The sequence below is a fragment of the Rhincodon typus genome, chromosome 3 (assembly GCF_021869965.1).
Source record: "Rhincodon typus isolate 14 chromosome 3, sRhiTyp1.1, whole genome shotgun sequence".
Taxonomy (NCBI): Eukaryota; Metazoa; Chordata; class Chondrichthyes; order Orectolobiformes; family Rhincodontidae; genus Rhincodon; species Rhincodon typus.
The window spans coordinates 4,864,887-4,888,034 of NC_063334.1; the positions used below are offsets into that span (position 1 = coordinate 4,864,887).

At 38.9% G+C, this 23,148-nt stretch overlaps 1 protein-coding gene across 2 annotated transcripts in view; it reads left to right on the forward strand.

Annotated features, from left to right (window-relative positions):
• Positions 1-23,148, forward strand: part of tnksa (tankyrase, TRF1-interacting ankyrin-related ADP-ribose polymerase a) — a 151,804-nt gene that overhangs the window by 93,932 nt on the left and 34,724 nt on the right. For both annotated transcript variants that reach the window (XM_048595409.1, XM_048595410.1), the window contains 12 exons: positions 1,682-1,748; positions 2,447-2,633; positions 4,632-4,753; positions 6,836-6,927; positions 7,475-7,553; positions 10,986-11,157; positions 12,287-12,366; positions 15,292-15,437; positions 17,473-17,638; positions 19,126-19,345; positions 21,899-22,008; positions 23,089-23,148. In XM_048595409.1, coding sequence (XP_048451366.1) covers positions 1,682-1,748; positions 2,447-2,633; positions 4,632-4,753; positions 6,836-6,927; positions 7,475-7,553; positions 10,986-11,157; positions 12,287-12,366; positions 15,292-15,437; positions 17,473-17,638; positions 19,126-19,345; positions 21,899-22,008; positions 23,089-23,148 — 1,501 coding nt within the window. The remainder of the gene's footprint in view (positions 1-1,681; positions 1,749-2,446; positions 2,634-4,631; positions 4,754-6,835; positions 6,928-7,474; positions 7,554-10,985; positions 11,158-12,286; positions 12,367-15,291; positions 15,438-17,472; positions 17,639-19,125; positions 19,346-21,898; positions 22,009-23,088) is intronic.

The window sequence follows — 23,148 nt, forward strand, 5'->3', positions numbered from 1 at the left end:
GGAGCAGGAAGGCTGACGTTTCGGGCCTAGACCCTTCATCAGAAAATGAAGAAGGGTCTAGGCCCGAAACGTCAGCCTTTCTGCTCCTATGATGCTGCTTGGCCTGCTGTGTTCATCCAGCCCTGCACCTTGTTGTCTCTCATCCATCCTTTTATGTTCAGTTTGCCTTGTAATAAAGGAAAGCATCCCATTAGTATTCCTGATTACATGGTCTACCTGCATACTAACGTTTTGTGACTCGTGCATCAGAACACCTAAGTCCTTCTGCATCTCAGAACTAACCTAATTAAATATCTTGATGACGTAACAGAGGACATTAATTGAGGTACTGCAGTTGCAGTGGTGAAGTTTCAAAAGGCCTTTGCTAAAGTGTGACATAAGTCTTGTGAGCAAAGTTGAAACCTATGGAATAAAAGGGACAGTGGCAGATAGTTACAAAATTGGCTGAGTGACAAGAAGCAGAGTAAAATGAACAGTTTTTTTTATTAGAGGAAGTTTACAGTAGGTCTCCTCAACGGCAGTTAGGAGACACTACTTTATCTTGAACTATATTAATGACCTGCTCTTGGGAGTGCAGAGCACTGTTTCAGATTTTGGAAAAGACTTAAAACTTGGAAGTTTTTTTTATTATTTCACGGGATGTGGGCGTCGCTGGCTAGGCAGCATCTATTGCCCATTCCCAATTGCCCAGAGGGCAGTTAAGAGTCAATCACATTGCTGTGGGTCTGGAGTCAAATGTAGGTCACACCAGGTAAGGATGGGATTTTCCTAAAGGACATTAGTGAACCAGATGTTTTTTTTTCAACAATCGGCAATGGATTCACGGTAATCGTTAGACTCTTAATTCCAGATTTCTAACGACTGTCTGTTGAAATATTATCAACTATGAGAAGGATACTGATAGATTTAAAGTGGAAATAGATTGTTGCAAAGTGAGAACTTATGCCTGGTGAAATTTATTGCAGAGGATTGTAGTATGATTCATTTTGATAGGAGAAATGAGGAAAATAAAAAATAAAGGATCCAGTTATAAAGTGGAGCAGAGGGACGTGGTTGAAACTGTGCATGAACCGTTGAAGGCAGCATGGCCTTCAAATAAGGTATTTAAGATTCTGCACTTCATTCTAAATAGAGTCACAGACTACAAAATTGAAGAAGTTATAGTTAACATTTTTATAACACTGATTCACCTGGAGTGTTGTCCAACCCTGGGCACCATACTGTAGGAAGCATGTGAAGTCATCAGAGAAAGTATAGAAAAGATTTACTAGGATGGTTCCAAGGATGAGGATCCCCAGTGAAATGGATTGATTGGAAGAGAGAACTTTAAGTAGACATGATAGAGGTGTCCATAACAATTACAAATTTAAACTGATTAAAATATGAGAACCTCTCCTTGGCAGAAGAGCCAAGAAGCTCAGATTACTAAACTTCTGTCTCTTGGTCATTCAATTGAACTGCAGTCTTTTTGGTGAGATACCTGAGGTCCATGAATATCCATGGACCTGCGAAGAAGAGGGTAAGGAGAAAGTTATATGTGAAATTCAGTGAAAGTACTGCAATGGAATTTCAAATCAATAAGATTTCTTTCCCAAAATAAAACTGCTTTTAATTTGTGAGCATTAGCTTATATATTTTAATACATAAAGTCATTTCACTAACCTCTGCTTTCTCTCTTTAGTGGCCTTGTTCCTCTTCATAATGCCTGTTCATATGGCCATTATGAGGTCACTGAACTTCTGCTTAAGGTGAGATCAGCCACGTTGATTTTTAGGTTTCAGATCATAAATGTTAAGTTACATGGGAATTGTCATGTTTAAAATATCATGTTGGGTTTTTGCTTAACTTGCTAAGAGTGAAATATGTGCTTCCATTTTCCTGCCGGCTGTATGCAATTCTGGGATTTATTTGCTAAAGAAATGTCGTAGAATGCCTACAGTGTGGAAGCGGGCCATTCGGCCCATCAAATCCACAATGACCCTCCAAAGAGTATCCCACCCAGACCCACCCCCCCACGCTATCCCTGTAACCCTGCATTTCCCATGGTTAATCCACGCAGTCTGCACATCATTGGACTGTGGAAGGAAACTGGAGCACCTGGAGGAAACCCATGAGAGTGTGCAAGTTCCATACAGGTAGTTGAACCTGGGTCCCTGGCTGTACATAAGACTATCTATTTGAATATAACCATAGAGCTGAATTTGCTGCTATTTTAATGGAAAAATTGGTTACAATAATTCACTTTATTTATATTTCATAAGTTGCAGAGTAAAGTGAATCAGATAATCAGTGTTAGATTGCTAAGATGTGTAAATTATAACAACTTAAGAAGCACTCATTTTATTATTTTGGCTTTTCAGATGAAACAAAACAAAAACCACTCTGGGAGATGTATTAGTTACAATAGTGGAAGGTTGTAATTGAGATTTAAATTTTTGTCTTTTAGCATGGAGCCTGTGTAAATGCCATGGATCTCTGGCAGTTCACACCACTACATGAAGCTGCATCCAAGAACAGAGTAGAAGTCTGTTCACTCCTATTAAGCCATGGTGCAGATCCCACTCTAGTTAACTGCCATGGTAAAAGTGCCATGGATATGGCTCCCACTCCAGAGTTAAAAGAGAGGCTTGCTTGTAAGTATCAGGACTGTACAGAGATCTTACTGCAGTGAATATTTTCTTGTATAGTAAATAGCTACAGCATTTAACATTATATTTTTTTCAATTCCATCAATGGTTGCAAGTATTGTTTGTTAGACCAGTATTTGTTGCTGCTCCCTGGTTTCCTTTGAGAAGATTGTGGTGAGCCACCTCCTTGAACCAAAGTAGTATGTATGGTTTAGGTATAGGTACAGTATTGTTAGAAAGCAAGTTTTGGGGTTTTGAACCAAAAATGGAATATATTTCCAAGTCAGGATGCTGTTGCTTGGAAGGATATTTGCAAGTGGTGTTCTTGTGGCCTGCTACCCTTTAGGTGGTAGACTTTGACAAAGACTAGATGAACTGCTGTCACTGCAAAACAGTGATGGTGGAAGCAACCATTTATGGTGGTTGTTGGGGTGCTGATTAAGCAGGCTGGTTTGACCTGCGTTGTATCGAGGTTCTTGTTGGCGTGTACTCATCCAAACAAGTAGAGAATATTCCGTCACACTTCTCAGTGTTATGGAACAGGCTTTGAGGGGTAGAGATGTGAGTTACTTGCCACAAAATTTCCAACATCTAATTTGCTTTTGTAGATGCAATATTTGTTAGTTAGTCAAGTTGAGTTTCTGATCATTGGTAACCCCCAGGGCTTTGGGCATTCAGCATTGTTAATGCTATTGTATGTCAAAGGAAATCTGATAGTTTTCTCTTTTTGGAGAGTCATTGTCTGACACTTGCATGGTGCAAATGTTACTTGCCATTTATTATCACAAGTCTGTGTCTTTCCAAGTCCTTCTACATAGAAACCGCTTCAGTACCTGAGGAGTCATGAATAATACTGAATACTGTGCAATCGTCTCCACCTTTTATCTTAGGATGGAGGAAAGACCATTTATGAAGAAGGTGAAGGTGGTTCATGCTAGGGCTCCTGGGTATAACTTGGCCCAATGTTGCCTTGTGTCAAGGGCAATCACTCGTGCCTCACCTCCCAGGTTCCATTCCTTTGAATACATTTGGACCAAGGGTATAATGAAGTCAAGCTAAATGTCCCTGGCAGAATCCAAACTAAGAATATGTGAGCAGGTTGTTGCTGAGAAACTGTAACTTAGTAGCACCATTGCAATACTTTCCATCACTTTATTGCTGATTGAAAGTGGACTGATGGGATGGTAATTAGCCAGTCTGGATTTGTGCTCTTTGTAAATGGGCTTGGGCATAAAGTTGTAGTGTGTTCGTGTGGCTTATAGGTTAGGAAGAAGGGGCAATGCATCACCAGCTGCAGTATCTCCCCAAAAAAGGGAAAAGCATTTTAAAATTTGCTTCACTGAGCAACTAAGCTAATGAGTTCATTTTTTACTACTCTAAACTCTTCTCTACTCCAGGGATCACAGCCACAATATTTAATAATTAGGATCTCAATACTATTATTTAAACTATGTATGATGATAAATCTCTTTCATCCAAGAAATTAAAATAAGACAACCAATTTAAAAGTTGTAATCAAAGCTGTACATCCTAACCCACATACAACTGATGCTTATTGTTCTCCTTGAGAATATTTAGCCCATTGTGTTTGATATGTTCACTATCTAAAATAGCATGATTCTCATTGTCTTCAGTTTATTTTACTTCTATTTACAAGTACTCAGCTGATTCTCAAATTTCTTACTTGTATACTTTCTAATTATTGGTGTCAACTTTGTGTTTTGCGGTTTGTATTTGGGCTGTAGTTCTGAAACCCCTGTATTGATGTTTTTTAAATGCCTCATTTTTTAATTTCATGGAGTAGATGGGTTTATCTACAGCCATCATGTGATAAGAACTCTGAGCTATATTGGCAAAACGTTTCCTTGCTATCTAAGCCTAAAAATAGCCATTCTCTCATATATTCACCCTACAGTCTGAAAAATATGTTTTAATAATTAAGTAAATAGTTGTCAGCTGGGGAACAAAAGGTGAAAAATTAATACTGAACTTTTTTTTAAACAGATGAATTTAAAGGACATTCGTTACTACAAGCTGCCAAAGAAGCAGATTTGACAAAAGTGAAAAAGAGTCTTGCTTTAGAGATCATAAACTTCAAGCATCCACAGACCCATGAAACTCCATTGGTAATGATACTTATTAAGTATTGTGGAAGCATTATTTTAGTGTTTATATTTTTAAATGCCTTCAGGAAGAAATGCATGGCCATACACACAATCCTCAAATTTTTGTAGCAGACAGCCACTTCAATCCATTCTGTTTGCGTTCTCAAAGAGCTAACATCTTAGTCCAACCTTATGCCTTTCCTCCATGTACTATTTGAAATTCCATTTCTCCTATATTGAACCACTTCTCGTAAAAAGTTTTTACACATTCTATATCAGGTAATGCCAAGATATGTGAACTAAAGGCATATGTATAAAAAAAACTCCAATGTTAAAATGGTCTTCAACCTATGTCCTCTAGCAACTTGCTCCATATTTCTGTCATCAGTGACCTACCTAATTTCAAACTCTTATAAAACCTCTTCTGAGATTACTTTGTTCTAATGTAAAGAGCCCAGTTTCTCTAGTCTCACCTTATTCCTAAAGTTTGTGTCAACTTAGGATTTACTTCTGCATCACTGATGCATTGTGCCAGCAGTGCATGCCATCTACAAAAATGGACTGCGATGTTGACCATGAAGGCATAACTCATCTGTGCCGACCAGACATCCCAATTTGACCCAGCCCCATTTGGACTGGGGTCACATATATGAAACAGAAGTGTTCCTCAAAGTGAATATTCAATCTGTGTTTGGTCTTTTTGTCGCCTTGTCTTGCCTCGCATCTCCACACCCCCAAAGCAAAAGGATTGCACAAACTCATCATCATCTTTTCTAAAGCATTTCGGGATAGGCGATAAATTCTGACCTAGCAAACAACACTCACATCCGTGAACAATGTTTGTTTTAAATGTTTTTGGGTTATGGTGAATGAATGTGATTATTCTTCAACTTTCTCCTGTTAGTAAGATGAAGCAAGTATTTATTTATGTGGTGTTCAACTTCCAAAAAATTAAATATCAGCAGCAAGAACAAGAATTCATTGATGACCTTTACTCTCTCATAAGATTAGAACTGGGGGTGTTCGCTGATGATTGAACAATGTTCAGCACCATTCGTGACCTCCTCATACTGAAGCAGTCCATGTTCAAATGCAACAAGGTCTGGACAATATCCAGGCTTGGACTGACAAGTGGCAAGTAATGTATGTGTTACACAAATGTCAGGCAATGACTATCTTCAATAAAATATAATCTAACCACTGCTCCTTGACATTCAATGGTATCACCATCATTGAATCACCACTATCGACATCCTTGGGTTACCATTGACCAGAAACCCAACTGGACCTGCCACATAAACACAGTGGCTCCAAGAGCAGGTCAGAGGCTTGGAATACTACAGCAAGCAGCTAGCTCCTGACTCCCAAGTTCACCATTGACAAGGCACAAATCAGGATTGTGATGGAATATTCCCCACTTGCCTGGATGGGTGCAACTCCAGCAATACTCAAGAAGCTTGATACCATCCAGGACAAAGCAGCCTGCCTGGTTGGCACCACAGCCACAAGCATCCACTCCCTCAACCACTGATGCTGAGTTGCAGCAGTACATACGATCTACAAATGCATTGCATAACTTCACCAAAGCTCCTTCAATAACACCTTCCAAGCCCGTGACACTTCCGTCCAGAAGAACAAGGGCAGCAGATATATGGGGATAAAACCGCCTGCGAATTACCTCCAAATCACTCACCATCCTACTGTTCCTTAGAAGGTCAAAGTCCTGGAATTCCCTTCCTAAGGGTAATGTGGGTCACCCTAACTGTCAACACATGGACTGCACCGGTTCAAGAAGGCAGCTCACCACCACCTTCTCAAGGTCAACTAGAGACAGCAGTTAATGCTGGCCTGCCAGTGATGAGCAAGTCCCATGATTGAATTTTTTAAAAAAATTCATTTTGCTTTTGTTCATCATGTATCATGCTCCCCTTCGAGGAACTGCTCAGACTTTACTAATTAACTGCCAATGTAAACACAGCAGAGAGCTTTTATCTCAACATACACTAAATTGGTTTCAGTAATATGATAATAAAAGTAGTTTGTTTTCTACAAATAGTTCAACGCAGTAGTATCTAAAGTTTAATGTCTGATTTCCTTTTTCAGCATTGTGCTGTGGCTTCGCAACACCCCAAGCGCAAGCAAGTAACAGAGTTGCTTTTAAGAAAAGGAGCAAATGTCAATGAAAAAAATAAAGAGTAAGTGTTTTTTTTTTACTGTTCAGGGATTTGTTGTTTTCAAGTTAGGCTGTTAAATATTTATTAGATGCCAGCACCTCTTAAAATTTCATAGCTTGAAAATATTTGAAGGTTTTGCATTGTGGAAAACAAAACATGTTTGAAGGTGCTATGTGAAGGAACTGATGGTGACCCAGCAATTCTTCAGAGAGTTTGTGGAAATTGACTGGTTATAAGCTGATTCTTCGGTTGCCTCTGTGAAGTAAGCTGTGAGGTAATCCGTAATGATATTTAGTCTAACTATTGTGCCATAAGAGGTATAGCATAGTAAACTTCCATTTAAGAAACAACTAGCTCTTTGACTTGTTAGTATGTGTTATGTAGTTACATTTTTCAGGACAAAATATCTGTAACTTGAGGTATTAAAATAATGCTGATAAATCTAAAAAGCTTCAGGAAATGAATGTTTAATATTGTTAGACTTTCTCTGTAATCAAAGTAGACATCTGCTGAATGGCAACAGATGTGTTAACATTGGAAACTTTGTAACTTGTTACATTTCTTGCAGTTTTCTTACACCCCTGCATGTGGCTGCAGAAAGAGCACACAATGATGTGGTGGAGGTCCTTCACAAGCATGGAGCTAAGGTCTGTGGTTTTCTTCACAATACAGCAGTGAAAACAACTGCCTGTCCTGTCTCCAATTTGTATTTAGGCAGCACCTTTAACATAGCAAAATAGTTTAAGACATTTTACAGGATCATATCAAGCTAAATTTGATATTTGAACCACATATATTAGGATAGTTGACTGGCCCAGATGTAACTTTAAGGAGTATCCTCATAGAGGAGGCAAGTATAGAGGCAGAGAAGTTTAAGGAAAGAATTGCATTGTTTAAGGCCTAGGCAGTTGAAGACACAAACTAATGTGGTGGAGTGATTAAAGTCAGGGATGGGCATGAGATCAGAATTGAAGGAGCAAGTTGTAGTGGTAGAGGAGGTTGCAGAGTTAGAGATGGGAGAGCACATGGTGGAGGTTAGAAAACAAGGATTAGAATTTGAAACATGAGGCATTGCTGGAGCAAAATAATATGTGGAGCAGAGAGCATAGGTGATAGGTAAGTATTTCTTAATGTGAGTTAGAATGCAGGCAATCTAATTTTGGATGAGAACTTGATGGTGGATGAAGGGCAGAATTAGAGTTCATGAATATGGGACACAATTTGTGATGGAGGCCATGCCAGTGCTTCAGCCTCCCTGGTTTTCAGTTAAGAAGATTCTGCTCTGGTCAGCCAAATTCTCTTGCGCATTACATGGTGAAATTGTTGAGCAAGGTGCCAGCAAAGTAAAACTGGATGCTATTTCTGTGGCCCTAACATTGTGATGATGTTACTGAGGAGCAGCTTGTGAATTACAGCATCTCTTGGCACCCACCAGGAGCAACCTTCGGTTTGATATTGCAAGTGCAAGGAACCGTAGAGGTGCTAGAGAAGGTGCAAAAGAAAATGTACAAGAATTATTTCAGAACCGTGAGCTTCTAGCTATCAAGAAAATCTGGAAAACAGCCTGGCACTCTGTTTTACAGAAGAGAGCACAGATGTGTGATCTAAAAGGGGCACTTGGAATTGTGAAGGAGTTTGATAAGGGAGACATAGTGAACAAAGGGGTTTCAGGTTCATCTGGACTGGATTGTAGAACCTGGCCTGTATCTGAGATAATGCACACCTGATTCATGTTATGTCACGGAATTACAGAATTGTTATGGTGCAAGAAGGAGGCCATTCAACCCATTGTGTCAGTGCTGGCTCTCTGAGCATTTTGACTTTGTGCCAAACTCCTGCCTTTCCCCATAATCTTTACATGTTTTTATTTAAGTAATCTTCCCATGCCCCTTGAATGCACCACACTTCCAGGCAGTATTTCCAAACTCAGACCACTTGTTCGCACCTTCTCCAGTTTTATATATAACTGACATTTCTCATCCCTGCAACCACTCGTGTGACCCTCCCTTGCACTTTCTCCAGTGCATTCACATTATTCCAGAGCGATGGCGTGCAGAGCTATACACAGTACTCTGGCTGAGGTCTAACTGGTGTCCTATAGAGGTTTAACATAATCTTCTTGCTCTTGCACACTACGCTGCTATTAATGAAGCCCAGAATATTGCATTCTTTATTAACAGCTCTCTCCACCTGTCCTGCCACATTCTGTAACTTACGTACACATACGCTCTGGTGTCTCTGCTCCTGCACACCCTTTCAGATAGAATCCTTTATTTTGTATTATTTGTTCATGTTCTTTATACCAAATGTATCACCTCTCACTTTGCCACATTGAACTTCGTCTACCACTTATCACCAACTCTACCAATTTTTCAAAGTTTTTTTTTGTAGTTCTACACTGTCATCTTCTCAATTTACCCACACACTTTGAAATTATCCCTTATACACCAAGATCTAGATGTTTGTAAAATGTAAGGGTCCAAATACTAACATGGAGAACTCCATGGCAAACCACCTTCCAGCCAGAAAAATACAAATGAACCGTGATACTCTGATTATTCTCATCTAATTTTGAATCCATGTTGCTGCTGTCCCTTTTATTCCATGACCTATCATTTTCCTTACAAGCTTGTGTTTGGCACTGTACCAGATGCCTTTTTGGAAGTCTGTGTACAGCTCGGCAACACCCTTGTTCTCATCAGTCTTCCGTTACCTCTTCAAAAAATGCCAGCAAGTTAGTTGGACAGAATTCTACCTTAACAAATCCATGCTTATTCTTCTGAATGGACTTTTTTTATAATGATAATTAATTCCATCCCAAATTATTGTTTTAATGTTTTCCCATCACCTAAGTTAAAAGGAATAGTCTGTAATTTCTGGGACAACAAACATAGAAATTGAGATAACAAAGTGTAGAGCTGGATGAACACAGCAGGCCAAGCAGCATCAGAAGAGCAGGAAGGCCGACGTTTCGGGCCTAGACCCTTCCTGCTCTTCTGATGCTGCTTGGCCTGCCGTGTTCATCCAGCTGTAGACCTTGTTATCTCAGATTCTCCAGCATCTGCAGTTCCTACTGTCTCTGAAACATAGAAATGGAGTAAAGGTTCGTGTGGCAGTGGTGAAGGGTTTCAGACGATTCCTAGTAGAGAAGTTGGAGATTGCCTTTGCGCTCTTGCATTCCAGGAACAGTGAGTAATTTTAACAGAAGCCAGTAGGAATCAGTAGTCTGGCTCGATATGAAGAATGGCAAAGCCAGTTGTTTGCCATAGCCATTCAAGTTAGCTGGACTTAAGGGAGTGGTGGTGAGAGCCAGTGGAAACAATGAGATTGAGAAAGAAACATAGTTTTAATAGCGATAAGGACATTTAAAGTTAGAGGTAAAGACTTAAATTAACTATTCAGTTACTGCAATTCAGTGACATGGTGAATAGAAGGATAAAGGTTAGAGAGCTGGTAATTTGAAAGAGCTATTGTAAGATTCTTAGGCGAAATTTTTTCAGACATGATCAGAGAAGGAAGGAGAATGAGTAGATAACAGTTTAAATAAGTAATCAGAAATGGCCTTATCTGTCATCGAGGCAATGGAAGTAAAGAGGTCATGTCAAGTGGAATATCAAGCTAGATCATCACACACAGCTCTCAAAATGAAGATTTCCAGCTGTTTTTTTTTCAATTTTGCATATCTCCTCTTATCACAGAACCACCAAGCTCACTTATGGCACTCTGACTGACCTCACTCAGGACTCAGAATGAAAACAGTGTGATATGCCATGTCTCCACTGTTCTACAACTTCTTTTACTGGAACTGCAGAATGTGCCCTGTTGTGTAAATAAATTAACAAAGTGCTGGAGAAACTCAGCAAGTCTGGCAGCATCTGTAGAGCATGACACATTTAACATTTCGAGTTCGATGGCCCTTTGTCAGAACTGGAGTTTTGTCCAGTTTGCTAATATGATTTTATTTTTGTACCATTCCCTTTAATTGTAAAATTATGAACAACTATATTATTCACTGAAGCTTCAAATATGCTATTAAAGATATAACAAGAAATCTTCCACCATGATTTTTTTTCCCACAGATCAATGCTTTGGACACTCTTGGTCAAGCAGCTTTACATAGAGCAGCTCATGGTGGTCACCTACAGACATGTCGTCTGTTGCTAAGTTATGGCAGTGATCCATCCATTTTGTCCCTTCAAGGTTTCACAGCTGCGCAAATGGGGAATGAATCTGTTCAACAGATACTTAACGGTAAGTTTAATACAACATGCAGATGGCATTGGCTTATAGTTCTGTGGTTTTGTTCGTAGTTTGACTGAATAAGGAAACGTTTCATTGGCTCCGAAGAAATTTGCATGCAGATATGAAGAGCTGATAACGTACGTAAACTGAAGGTTCTTCACGGTTTCTAAATAATAGATGACTTGCACCAAATGAGACGAGGTAACTTGATGGGATTGTAATTTTATGCATGGGGTGAAATGGATCATCACATCTGTAAGTTGAGAACTGTCCAAATTTTGCATGCCTGCTTTAGGGCAGATATTATGTCTTTCAGTAATTTATGTCACTATAGGGAAGAAGAAACCAAATTAATTTGATTCTAGAATTGTTTTCTTCTATGTCCAGTGTTCTGTAACAGTACAGATACTTGCAGATGATATTGAAATAAGGTTCCGTTTGAGGAAATAATCTGAATCAAAAAAAATAGCAGACCATCATATTTCAAAGCATGAGTTGTTAAATTGACAAACACTTTCCAGCCGAATAAAATGGTTTTGCACTTAGTGGGAGTTCGTTGTTAGAAGATGGGCTGATAAGATGTACAAAAGTAAATCGCCTTACTGTGTTCAGAGAAAATCAGTGCAATATTTAAGCCATTATTCTTTGAACCGATACCACCATTATACAGATTGAGGTGAATGGTATAGTTAAATTTTCTGGTTTGGGAGATGCACAGGATGGCCACTGTGTGCCTTCAAAATAACAATAATTGCACGTTACACCCTGAGCATATGATAAGGTCACGAAAACAAAATGCTGGAAAAAAATCTACATGTCTGGAAGCATTTGTGGAGAGAGAAGCAGAGTTAATGTCCCTTCATCAGAATATACTTGAAATATTTTCTCTGTACAGATATGTTGAGTTTCTCCAGCACTTTGTTTTTGTTTCAGACTTCTAGCATCTGTAGTTCTTTATGATATGAGCACAGTAGATAAATTTTATATTTGCGTAAAATATGTTACACATCTTTTCAAACTGAGAGAGCAAATTAATGGAGGGAAACAAGCAAGGTGCTCAGAGCAGTGTTTTCTTTTGGCACTTTACATGTAATAATGATCACAAAGATTCTAACTTTATTTAAATGTTTGTTTTTAGAGAACGTCCCCTTACACAATTCGGATGTTGATTATCGACTTTTGGAGGCAGCAAAAGCTGGAGACTTGGAAACTGTGAAGGTGTTTTGTTTTGATATTTTTAGCATTAAAAGATTCTGCATCTTCAGTTTGTTAGAATGAAGAATGGTTTGTTAAAGTATTTGTCACTTGGCAGTTTTTCACCACGCCAGCTAGGGTCAAATGGTTCCTTTCTGCTCCTGGTCCAAAGTAAACATGCTGATTGAAGTCCATTTATAAGATGGTGAATGGAAGCACTAATTACCGAATGTGTTCCTCATTCATAAGATTGTTGGTACTTCATAGGCTTACATGGGAATACTAAAAAAAAATCCCAGGCTGTCCTCAATCATCTGCTGTAATTCAGAGTAACCAAGTCAGCAAGTAACTGATCAGTCTCTTACTTCATAACATTTAGGATTATTTCAGCAGAGTTTCTACTTTTAATATTCATGAAAACCCACCAGCCCCCTGTCCCAGGCTGTAATAAATCCTGCAGATGTGCCTTTGCAATTGGGTCATTTGGCCTGTGCTAAAAATATTTTAACATTTTTTAAAAAGTTCACAGATTATGACATTGGAATTCAGTATGTTTAGTCTAGCTCAACTTAATCATGCTGGCATATTTCAGAAATTTGGTAATTAAATATAATGGAGATTATTTGCTTGCTGTGACAACCTCTGGGATATGGAAAATTCCTTGAGATTAGTTGAGTTGTTGAGAATTTCATCGGGTTAAGTGATCATATCCTATGTCCAGCTTGTGCTAAGGGACAGTTATTAACAATGAGTTTATTAATAATATGCCAGAAATTATAACCTAGTAATGAAGTGAACATGTTGATTTTAATTAGCATAATGTGGTACATATAACACGTGATACCATAATGAACATCATAAAGGGAGAAATATATGGGTGGTTAAATGGAAATAAAACTAAAAAAGTGGAGTGAAAATTCTTGTGATAAGATATGTTTTTGTGGAAAAGCAGACATTTTAAAGCATATGGCATTGGCAATTAACCAGAAGTCAGTATGGCTAAACTAAATCTCTAGTTTTTGGTCATGTTATCTAATATTTCCTTACGTAGCTCTATGTCCCTTTTTTTTTAGTTATGTTCTAATGAAGCACCTTTGAATATTTTACCACTTTAGATGTTCAATGGTTGTAGTGGGAACAATAAATCATTACATGTAAAAATAAATTTGTACTCCTGAGAAGTAGCAATTATAGTCAGTTGGGTAAACGGGGCATCAGAAAAGCAAACTGTTTTAAGCAACAAGAAAGTTTTAAATAACTCCTCAAATCACAAATAAATTATAGCCATAAAGTGGGTAGAAGTAAAATAGGAGAGTCATGAAATAAGGGAACAGATCTTCCGTCAACAGCGATGAGGGGATGATTGCTGCTGAGTCTGAAGGTAATTATAGAGTTACCCATTTCTGTCTTTGCTGAGCCTTCCTAAGACAAGCACAAGAATTCCTGGAAGCCTGGTTTTCAACCACATAAACATGTTGAAATAGATCCCATCTACATAACCACTAAGGAGCAAAACCCACCATAACAGACCGGACCATGTAATTTCAGCATGGAACAGAACAACAGCGCTTCAGCGGAGGCTGGATAGCATTGAAGGTGTCACCTAGAAGGGGAAACGAAATGCTTGCACGAAAACCAGTCAGCTCTGCGAACCAACCAACAGCTTGAGTCTTCCTATCCTAGGTCGTCCCATGGCTATTCATGGACTGTGTTGGCCCATTTTCAAAACCAGTTGCCATACTTGGACAAGTTTTTAACAGGCTTAAGGGATTTTGTGGTTGGCCAAGTGATTGGAAAGTGAGGGTGAAAAAGTCAGAGTAGATGGCGTGATTGAGTGAACAAGCGAGAGCCGGAGATGGATGAACGGGCAAATGAGTGAGAACGGGAGGCGGATGGACAAACGGGTGAGCAAGAGCGGGAGATGGATGGATGGATGGATGGATGGATGGATGGGCGAGTGGGAGAGAACATTCCTGCTCCTATTTCTTAGATACAGTGCCAAATCCTACACCTGACAAAACTTAATATTGGATGAATTAAAATCCTTCCAGGAAAATTCTAATTCGGCACACCTTGTGTATATATGAATTCCTTCTCCCCATCATTAGCCTTCAGCTCTTTAGGAATTTGAACACTAAGCTTCTGTTCTCCTCTTCCTCTTTTCCTTTGAGATGACCCTTAAGACCTGTCTCTGAACAGAATTTCAGCTGTCTTTGTTTTTCCTCATTTGACTCTGTCAACTTTTATCTGGTTACTCTCCTGTGAAGCATCTTCAAATGGCTTACTATGTTTTAGATGCTGTGTTAATGCAAGTTGTTGAATGAAAACATAACGCTTCATGGGCAAGCTGATTATCACAGGAAAGGCAAGATACAACTGCATTTGGTTGATCTTGATCATTTTTTCTGTATATCTAATACACAGTTCTTATTCTCAATGTAATATGAATATCAATATTTAATCAGGTTTTAAGATAGCTATGTTTGGAACCCTGAAGCCTTGTGTATTAAGGCTTTGCATCATATATTTTGGATGAGATGAGTGGAATATAAGGCCAGTAGTTTGAGGACCTGAAGTTTAGGTTGATTGAAATCATGCTCTCTGTTGCCCTAGCTAATTTGCTCAGTTGATTTACGAAACATTCTCTTCTCATTACAATTGAAGCATCAAATATTAATATAAAAAGCAGGTCTCCTTCTCAATGCAATCTTGATTATTTTTGGTTGGGATTTATAACTAGAATATGTGAAACAGCAAGCAAAAGTATGGTTTCCAATTGATTGAATCACTGTAATTTAGTGAGTAGCTTTCAGTTTGTTCTGCCTAGTTTAGTGAAATTAAAGCTACTCATTGAAGTCAAAATAGTTTCACATTAATGGGATCTTTAAGGAAAAGAACCAAGTAAAATCAAATCATGCTTACTGATAAGGCTGTAATTTTATTTTAAAGCAATTGTGCACAACCCAGAATGTGAACTGCAGGGACCTGGAAGGACGGCACTCCACCCCATTACATTTTGCAGCAGGTTACAATCGGGTGGCTGTTGTAGAATATCTACTTCATCATGGAGCTGATGTGCATGCCAAAGACAAAGGGTATGTAGGTGTACAGATTGGGATTTGATTTGTTTCTCCTAACAAGAACACTTTATTTACCCCGCCCAGCCACTGGTTGCCATTCCTGGCTCCTGCTTCTGCCCCCTGCTCTTCACGAACCCACCCCACTTAACATTATCCCCTCTCCCTTTTCCCTTTCTCATCTCCTCCAACTTCTGCTTGCTGGTGCTTACTGGTGCCAGTGCACATCCTGCTGCAATTGCTGATAGCCCCGGCTGTCTTTGTTGTTGTTGTAGTTGAACTATCTATTATGTCAATCTTATATGGATCAAGCCTGCAATAAGTACCCCATTGAAATGTAGCAAGGTTTCTCAATTGTGTATGTTTGAAATTAAATGAACTCCTTTGCTTTTGGGTAAAAATTCGAGATTTGTCTCAAACTCCTTAAACAGCACCCAAGGAAAATCACTGTACAAAGAGTGACCACTTTAAAGTAGCTTGGACTCTGTCCAAGCAAAATGAACCTGTATAACTGTAGGGAAAACAACTGCAGCTGGACTCAATTTGGACTTTCATATTGCAAAATAATTTGAACAGCTGGGGGTAATCTTTTTAATTGAGTGTGTATATGCATTGCTGAAATAAGATCAAAGGGCTAGACAAATTTTAAACCGCACATAATTTAATTCACAATTGAATGAATTGGCACAAGTATTGAGTCACACAGGAGAACTAAACCATTTTCATGATCCTTGGATCGAATTTATGAAGTAAGCTAAATAAATTAAGCTTGGAAACCAGCTTTTCCCAAAAACCCTGAAGGGTTTCGGGTGAGCTGCACAGGCCAGTCAGAATTGAATTTCCTTTTCTTCTTCACTGACTGAGTTAACTAGTTTCAGTCAAGATGTTGGCATATGTAATGCCCTTGACCTCAACACCTGTGGATAGGGAAAGAGAATATCAGACACTGTTCCTTGTTGTTTCCTCCAGAAATATCTGTCATAAGGATGTGGTCTCTCCAATGCTCCCCAAAATCACAATGTTTCAAAGGTCTCTCATTTGATTTGTGCCTGCTAAAGTAGGTTCTTAGTGTGACCAGTGTACCAACAAGTAATCATACTTTACAGGCAAGGAAGGGAAAGATGGCAACAAGTGTTTTCTGTTATTTTGTTGTGTAAAGGCCATATCTTTTCATTTTTCTGCAGTTTTGACTAAGGTCTAAAATGCGAAAAGGTGTTTTTTAAACTGAAGACAGGAAGGAATTGCTATACTCTTGAAAACAGGTTACTGAAACTCATTGTGAGCTGTGTTTACATTGCTGCTTTGCAAGCAGTTGAGGGTGGGGAGCTAAGGGTGTGTGATTTGGCCAGCAATAGGTAGCTGATCAGTTTGTGCAGTTATCAATTCCATAGTTCATCAGTCTCATGACAACGGTCTGATTGATTGGTTTGTTAGCAGATGAACAGCTTGTGTGTTTGAACGAAACAGTGGCAGAAACTGGAGACGTCCAATCTGGAGATGCGGGGTCTGTCTCCGTATCTCTGTGTAGCAAAGTAACCCAAGCCTGAAAACAATCGGTTACTATTTTCTGCTATTTGGTGTAAGCTATTGCTTTTAGTCAGTGACTGTGAAACTGAAAAATTAATATGTAAACCACCCGTGTCTTCAGCAAAATACTGAGCACCTGGAAGGATGGAGAGAGAAACAAAGTCAATATTTCAAGTCCTTTATGACTGTTCTGAGCTGTCAGATTTCCATTGTCCGCAGTATTTTGCTTTTATGCCAACATTATTTTGTTTGTCTCTGTCTATGTGTAGCTATTTTAAAAAGGGGTGAGAGTTTTAAGTAGTAGAGTCATAAGTTGGTAGTTCATAGCTGTTTTCTTATGATTATAATTTAACTTTGATACTACATAGTAGTGGCTGTTAAAAAGAGGAATCTCATCACTGTCATTGAGCTACTGATTGTCTTAATTGATTGACAATTCTTAATTGAAATTTCGATTTACAGCTTTTTATTGAGTTTAATTTGTACAAATGTAATGTTGATTAAATTTGAACTTTTCATCCTCCAGGGGTTTAGTGCCCTTGCACAATGCTTGTTCATATGGACATTATGAAGTAGCAGAACTGTTGGTGAGGCATGGTGCATCAGTGAATGTTGCTGACCTATGGAAATTTACACCTTTGCATGAAGCAGCAGCCAAAGGCAAATATGAGATTTGTAAACTGCTGTTAAAGGTATGTGGTTTTCAGTCTGGAAGACTTCTATATAGGGTATTGATCTTGGCGGTAGTTCATTGAATATTCATCAGAACGATACCAGGGCTAGAAGAATTAAAGTATGAGGACAGGTTCTATTGATGAGTTTCATATTCACGGGTAAACTTTGAGTTTTATATCAAGTATGAAGGTTATAGAATCAAGAAGGGTAAGTGGTATTTAAATGTGCATCAGTCATAATCTATTTGAATCTTGGAATGGACTCGAGGGTTGAGCAGCTGAATGAGCTGCTGTTCCTAAGTGTCAACAAAATTCATTGAGAATATGTCAGTTTATTTTAAAAGAAAAGCTTATTAAGGTATCTAACTGAGGTGCTTGAGATTGTTCAAGAAGTTGAAAGCATAGATAAGAATAACCTATTTCTTCCAGTGGAGAAATCAGGACAATGAGCATAACCTTAAAGGTTTTGTTATTTTTTTTCATAGATGTGGATTTCGCTGGCTAGGTCAGCATTTATTCCTCATTCCTAATGGCCCTTGAAATTGTCGGCAGTTTTTGAACCACTGCAAGGTGGTGCAGGTCCTCCCACAGCACTGTTAGGAAAGGAGTTTCAGGATTTTGATCCAAAAGCAATGAAAGAATAGCAATATAGTTCCAAGTCAGGAAGGTGTGCAAGTTAAAGAGGAACTTGTGGTGTTGTCCTGTGCCTGCTGCCCTTGTCCTTCTGGATGGAGGAAACTGCAAGTTTGCAGTGTGCTGCCAAAGCATTGGTGAGTTGTTGCAGTGCATTTTCTAATATAGTACATATTGTTGCCAATGTGTATCAGTGTTGGAGGAAGTGAATGTTTTAAGTTGGCAAATGGGATGCCATTCCAGTGGATTGCTTTGTCCTGGATGATGTTGAGGTTGTGTTGATGGGGGCCACGCTTACCCAGTCAATTGGAGAATATTCCATCAAACTGCTGACTTGTGCAATATAGGTGGCAAGTGTGCTCTGTGGAGTCAGGAAATGAGTTACTCGCCTCATAATTCTCAGTCTCTGACTATTTCTTGCAACCATCGTGTTGATATGGGTGGTCCAGTTAATGTCGTTGAATGTTGAGGAGAAACGATTAGATTCACACTAGTTGGCTTTGCTTATTGCCAAGCACTTGTGTGGTGCAAATGTAACTGGAGCTTGCCTGCTGGGGTGATGTTAGAAAGTGTTTCTTAACACAAATTAGTGAATATCTGGAACTCGATCTATTGAGGTTGGTTTAACATTATCAATTCCAAGTTTGAAACTTTGAGTTTTATATCAGTGGATGAAGGTTATAGAATCAGGGAAAGTAAATGAAATTAAAATATTCAACAGTCACAATCTGTTTGGATCTTGGAAATGGATACGAGGGTTGAACAATCTACTGCTGCTCCTAAGCTTCATCAGAATTCATTAAGCATATATCTGTTTACATAAAAAGAAGCTCATCTGAGTATATTATTGAGATTGCCTTAATTTTACTTAGCATGGAGCTGACCCAACAAAGAAGAATAGAGATGGGAACACCCCTCTGGATCTTGTGAAAGAAGGAGACACAGATATTCAGGATTTACTACGAGGTGATGCTGCTTTGCTTGATGCTGCTAAGAAAGGCTGCCTAGCCAGAGTTCAGAAGTTGTGTACCCCAGAGAACATAAATTGCAGAGATACTCAAGGAAGGAACTCAACACCACTTCATCTTGCAGGTAAAACTTGGCCTGGGTTTTGTCCTGTTATCGATCAATGTTTTATTAAACTTCAGTTAATTATATCTAAATTTTGTCCCCCGACTGAAATCTGCATTGTTCCAGTCCAGCAGAATCTTTAACTGTTAACTCATTGTTGGTTTGTGTGGTAAAACTTACTCTTCCCATTTTCCGATTGTTCTCCAAAATTCACTATGGTTATTTCTCCCACTTCATTTATCAGAGCTAAATCAATTTTGGTGGTCTTTGAAGTTGATCAGTCATTTACTGTGCGGGGATAATTATCTGAGGAAAATCAGAAAGGTGCCATACAGCAGGTTGATTTGGAATATGCTAACAAAAGAGTAGTCAAAGCAGATACAATAATAGAATTCAAAAGAAAATCAAATTAGGTAAATATTTAAGAGGGAACAGTTAGATCTGTTGAAGAAGAGCAGGCGCGTGTGATTAATTGTACAGCTTTACTAAAAAACCGACATAGGCATGATGTGCCAAATAGCCTCACTCTTGAGCTCCACAATCCTATATGACATCAAACTAGTGCCACCATTATAGGATATTGTAGAATTGGAATCTAAGCCTAGTGATTGGAAGAAATAGAAGGAAACATGCAGCCAGACCTGGTTATAGAGACTCGGTACCTTGCATTGAAGCTAACTCTATCTGACAAAGGCAAGGAATATTCTGATTGATCAGATTCCCTCTGAAGATATCAAAATTCCAAGCTTGTTTTGTATGGAACAATCTAACAAGTATAATTTTTAGAAATCACCTGCAATTTTAAAGAAGTGGACCTGCTCTTCTGGCATCAGTGTCCTGTTATGTGTAAGAACATGTCTTTCAGGAAGTGTTATCAAGTATCAAGCACTGAAATTAAATACAGAAGAAATCTGTGAAAATGCAAATAAACAGCACTTATTGGTTTTTGGCATAGGGATCTCATGGCTCCCAAATTTAGCTGCAGCCTCCATTGTCCTTCCAAACATCCCAGTCAGTCAGCTTTTCTTACTTTGTAGCCAGAAGTAATCAGGTTCACAACCTATATTGTCTGCATCAACAGCGTGCAGTACAAGTGCAGTCCAGCATGGCTTTAAGAATGTGGTTGGCCTTTAAAAGCTTGAAATATTCCTGGAGAATACAAGTACTCTCAACCTTGACTCGTATCTTTAAGGGCAGTCTCCAAGATGGCTTTGCATTGTTTGGCTGTATCTCACCTAGAGGCCAGAGGGTTCAATTCAACTTTAAATCAATTAGGTTTTAAAAAAGAACTGCAATTACATTTAATTAGCCCTGTAACTAAGGAAAACTAACAAACATCAGGATGATAAAGGTGCTTTATTGTAAAAATTGAATAAAGGTGAGCCGTGGAAGACAAAAGGTAAACAAACAACCTAAATTCATAGAAATAGTTACAGCATGGAGATAATTCAGAATTACTGAGAACTTCAGTGATAATATAGTCCAGCTGTAAAGCAGTTTCACTTCTTGGACCCTAACCTTCGCATTGTATTGGATTTACAGTATACCCAAATAGTTGTTGTATTTGTTAATTCTGTGTTTTCATTTTTATTTCCAAAGGTTGATATGTGGGAACTGCAGTCAGACAATGATTTTTTTTTTTAAACTGCTGTTTGGAACTCAGTTCAAATAAGTATTTCAGCTTGTGAAAGACAATATATGAGTTCTATTCAATTTGTACATCATTTGAATTAAACATCTTACCGCTTGCATAATCTATTTCAGGTGATTTAGTTGAAGCAGTCTTGGATTGTCAGAAAACTAGATCAAATTGAAGCCTTCAATAAAAAAAAACCTGGTTAAATTTAAAGTGCCATGTTTCGGTCGTAGCACTCATACTTCTGTCATAAAGATCATTAATTCGAGTTCCACCACAGAAATTTGAGTGCATAATCAAAGCTGACACACTAGTGCAACACTGAGTGACTGCTGTGCTATCTTTCAGATGATATACATAACTGAAACCTATTGCCCTCCAGGTGGGCATAAAATACCCGACGATGTTGTTCAAAAATGAGTTGGCATATTGTTACCTCATTGGTGTTTGTGGGACATTGTTGCTTGACACTGGTGGTGTTTCCTATAACAGTAGCGACTACACTTCATTGCTTATCAAGTCTTTTGGGGTACAGTAACATCATGAAAGACACTACAAATTTGAATCCTTGTCTTTATAAAATATTCATTGGCAGCAGATGACTAAACAAATCACTCCTTTTCAATAATTTGAAGTGGAGTTTCTGGTGGTGTTGAAACACTCTGTGACAATCACCTGACACTGCAAAGCAATTCAGCTACTGTGGCCACCTCTTACTTTCACAGCCCCTAAGTAATTTGAAAGCATAGACAGTTCATGAGTTTGCCTCTTCAGAGTGTGTTGATGCTGATGTATTAGTATATTATCCGTAGGTGTTCTTCTGATCAGGAAGTTCTGAATAGCTAATTCTGTAAAATGCAGCACAAGGACTATCCCGTAATTTGATGATAAAATATGTATACTGTAGCATTTTTAATTATTCTGTTTTTATTTCACAGCTGGCTATAATAACCTTGAAGTTGCTGATTATCTTCTCGAGCATGGTGCAGATGTTAACGCCCAAGATAAAGGGGGCCTGATTCCTCTTCATAATGCAGCATCGTATGGGGTAAGCAAATGCTGCATTGTCACTTGCCACTGAACTCCCTGAGCATCTTTTTCCATGTTATAAGTTCTCAAGAGAAACCATTGTCTATGCCTATTGGTAGTTGACACTCGGTCAGTCTGGTTCTTGGAGCTCAACTGTAGTGTGGGATTGTCGAAAGATTTCTTTTCTTTAAATTGGCCCATGAGTGTTTCTCTCTCCCTTCCTAACCAGGAAGTTGTGTGACTACAAGGCCTTGCCATTTCCTCCTGCCTGGCCATTTCCTCACCTCCCCTACTCTGAGTTTCTTCCTTCCACTCTTCTATCTGGTCTTTATACCCCTGTCCCCCATAATCCCCACCCCTGCCTTACCTGTCTCTTTCTCCACCCTGTCCGGCCTCGGCTCGCCTTCCTGTCCCACTGCTTCCCAGTCTCACCTGCCGCCTCCTGTTTTTGCTATTGGCTGTACTCCAGAGGTCAGTCAGTACAGGTAGTTCCGCTAGATGCAGTATCCCCCAGAATCAATCACCGTATCAAAAGCAAGCCGTTTAGGTGGAATTCATTACCCAGAGATCTGTGAATTTTTGGAATTCTGGGTTCAGGAAGCTCAGTCATTAAGGACATTTAAACTGGAGATTGCTAGATTTCTAGTTACTAATGACATCAAGGGATATGGGGATAGTGCAGGAATATGGCGGTGAGGTAGATAATCAGCCGCGATTGAAAATAGTGAAGCAGCCTGTGCAGCTGAATGACTTCATCCTGGCCCTGTGTTCCATGCCCAGCTGCTGTCTGCACTGACCAGCCACTGCCACCAGATGAAGTCTTGAGAGGGAAGTATCTTTTTGTTTTAAAAACATTGCATGATGCATTTTATTTTGTAAATCATTTCAGCTAAGAATGCAGTGCTGCCCATGTACATGGTATCTCTCCTTTTTCAGAGTGATAAATGTCAAAAGAAGCCCATTGATTCCTATGGAAGTCATGATTCATTTAAAATTGTTTCACTTCAGATTGCAGTTTTCATGAACACAGTCAGAACTTTAAATAAGGACTGAATGGGTAAAATTACATTTCTAAGTCCTTATTATGCTTTCCTTTCAGCATGTTGATATTGCAGCACTTTTGATCAAATACAACACCTGTGTCAACGCAACTGATAAA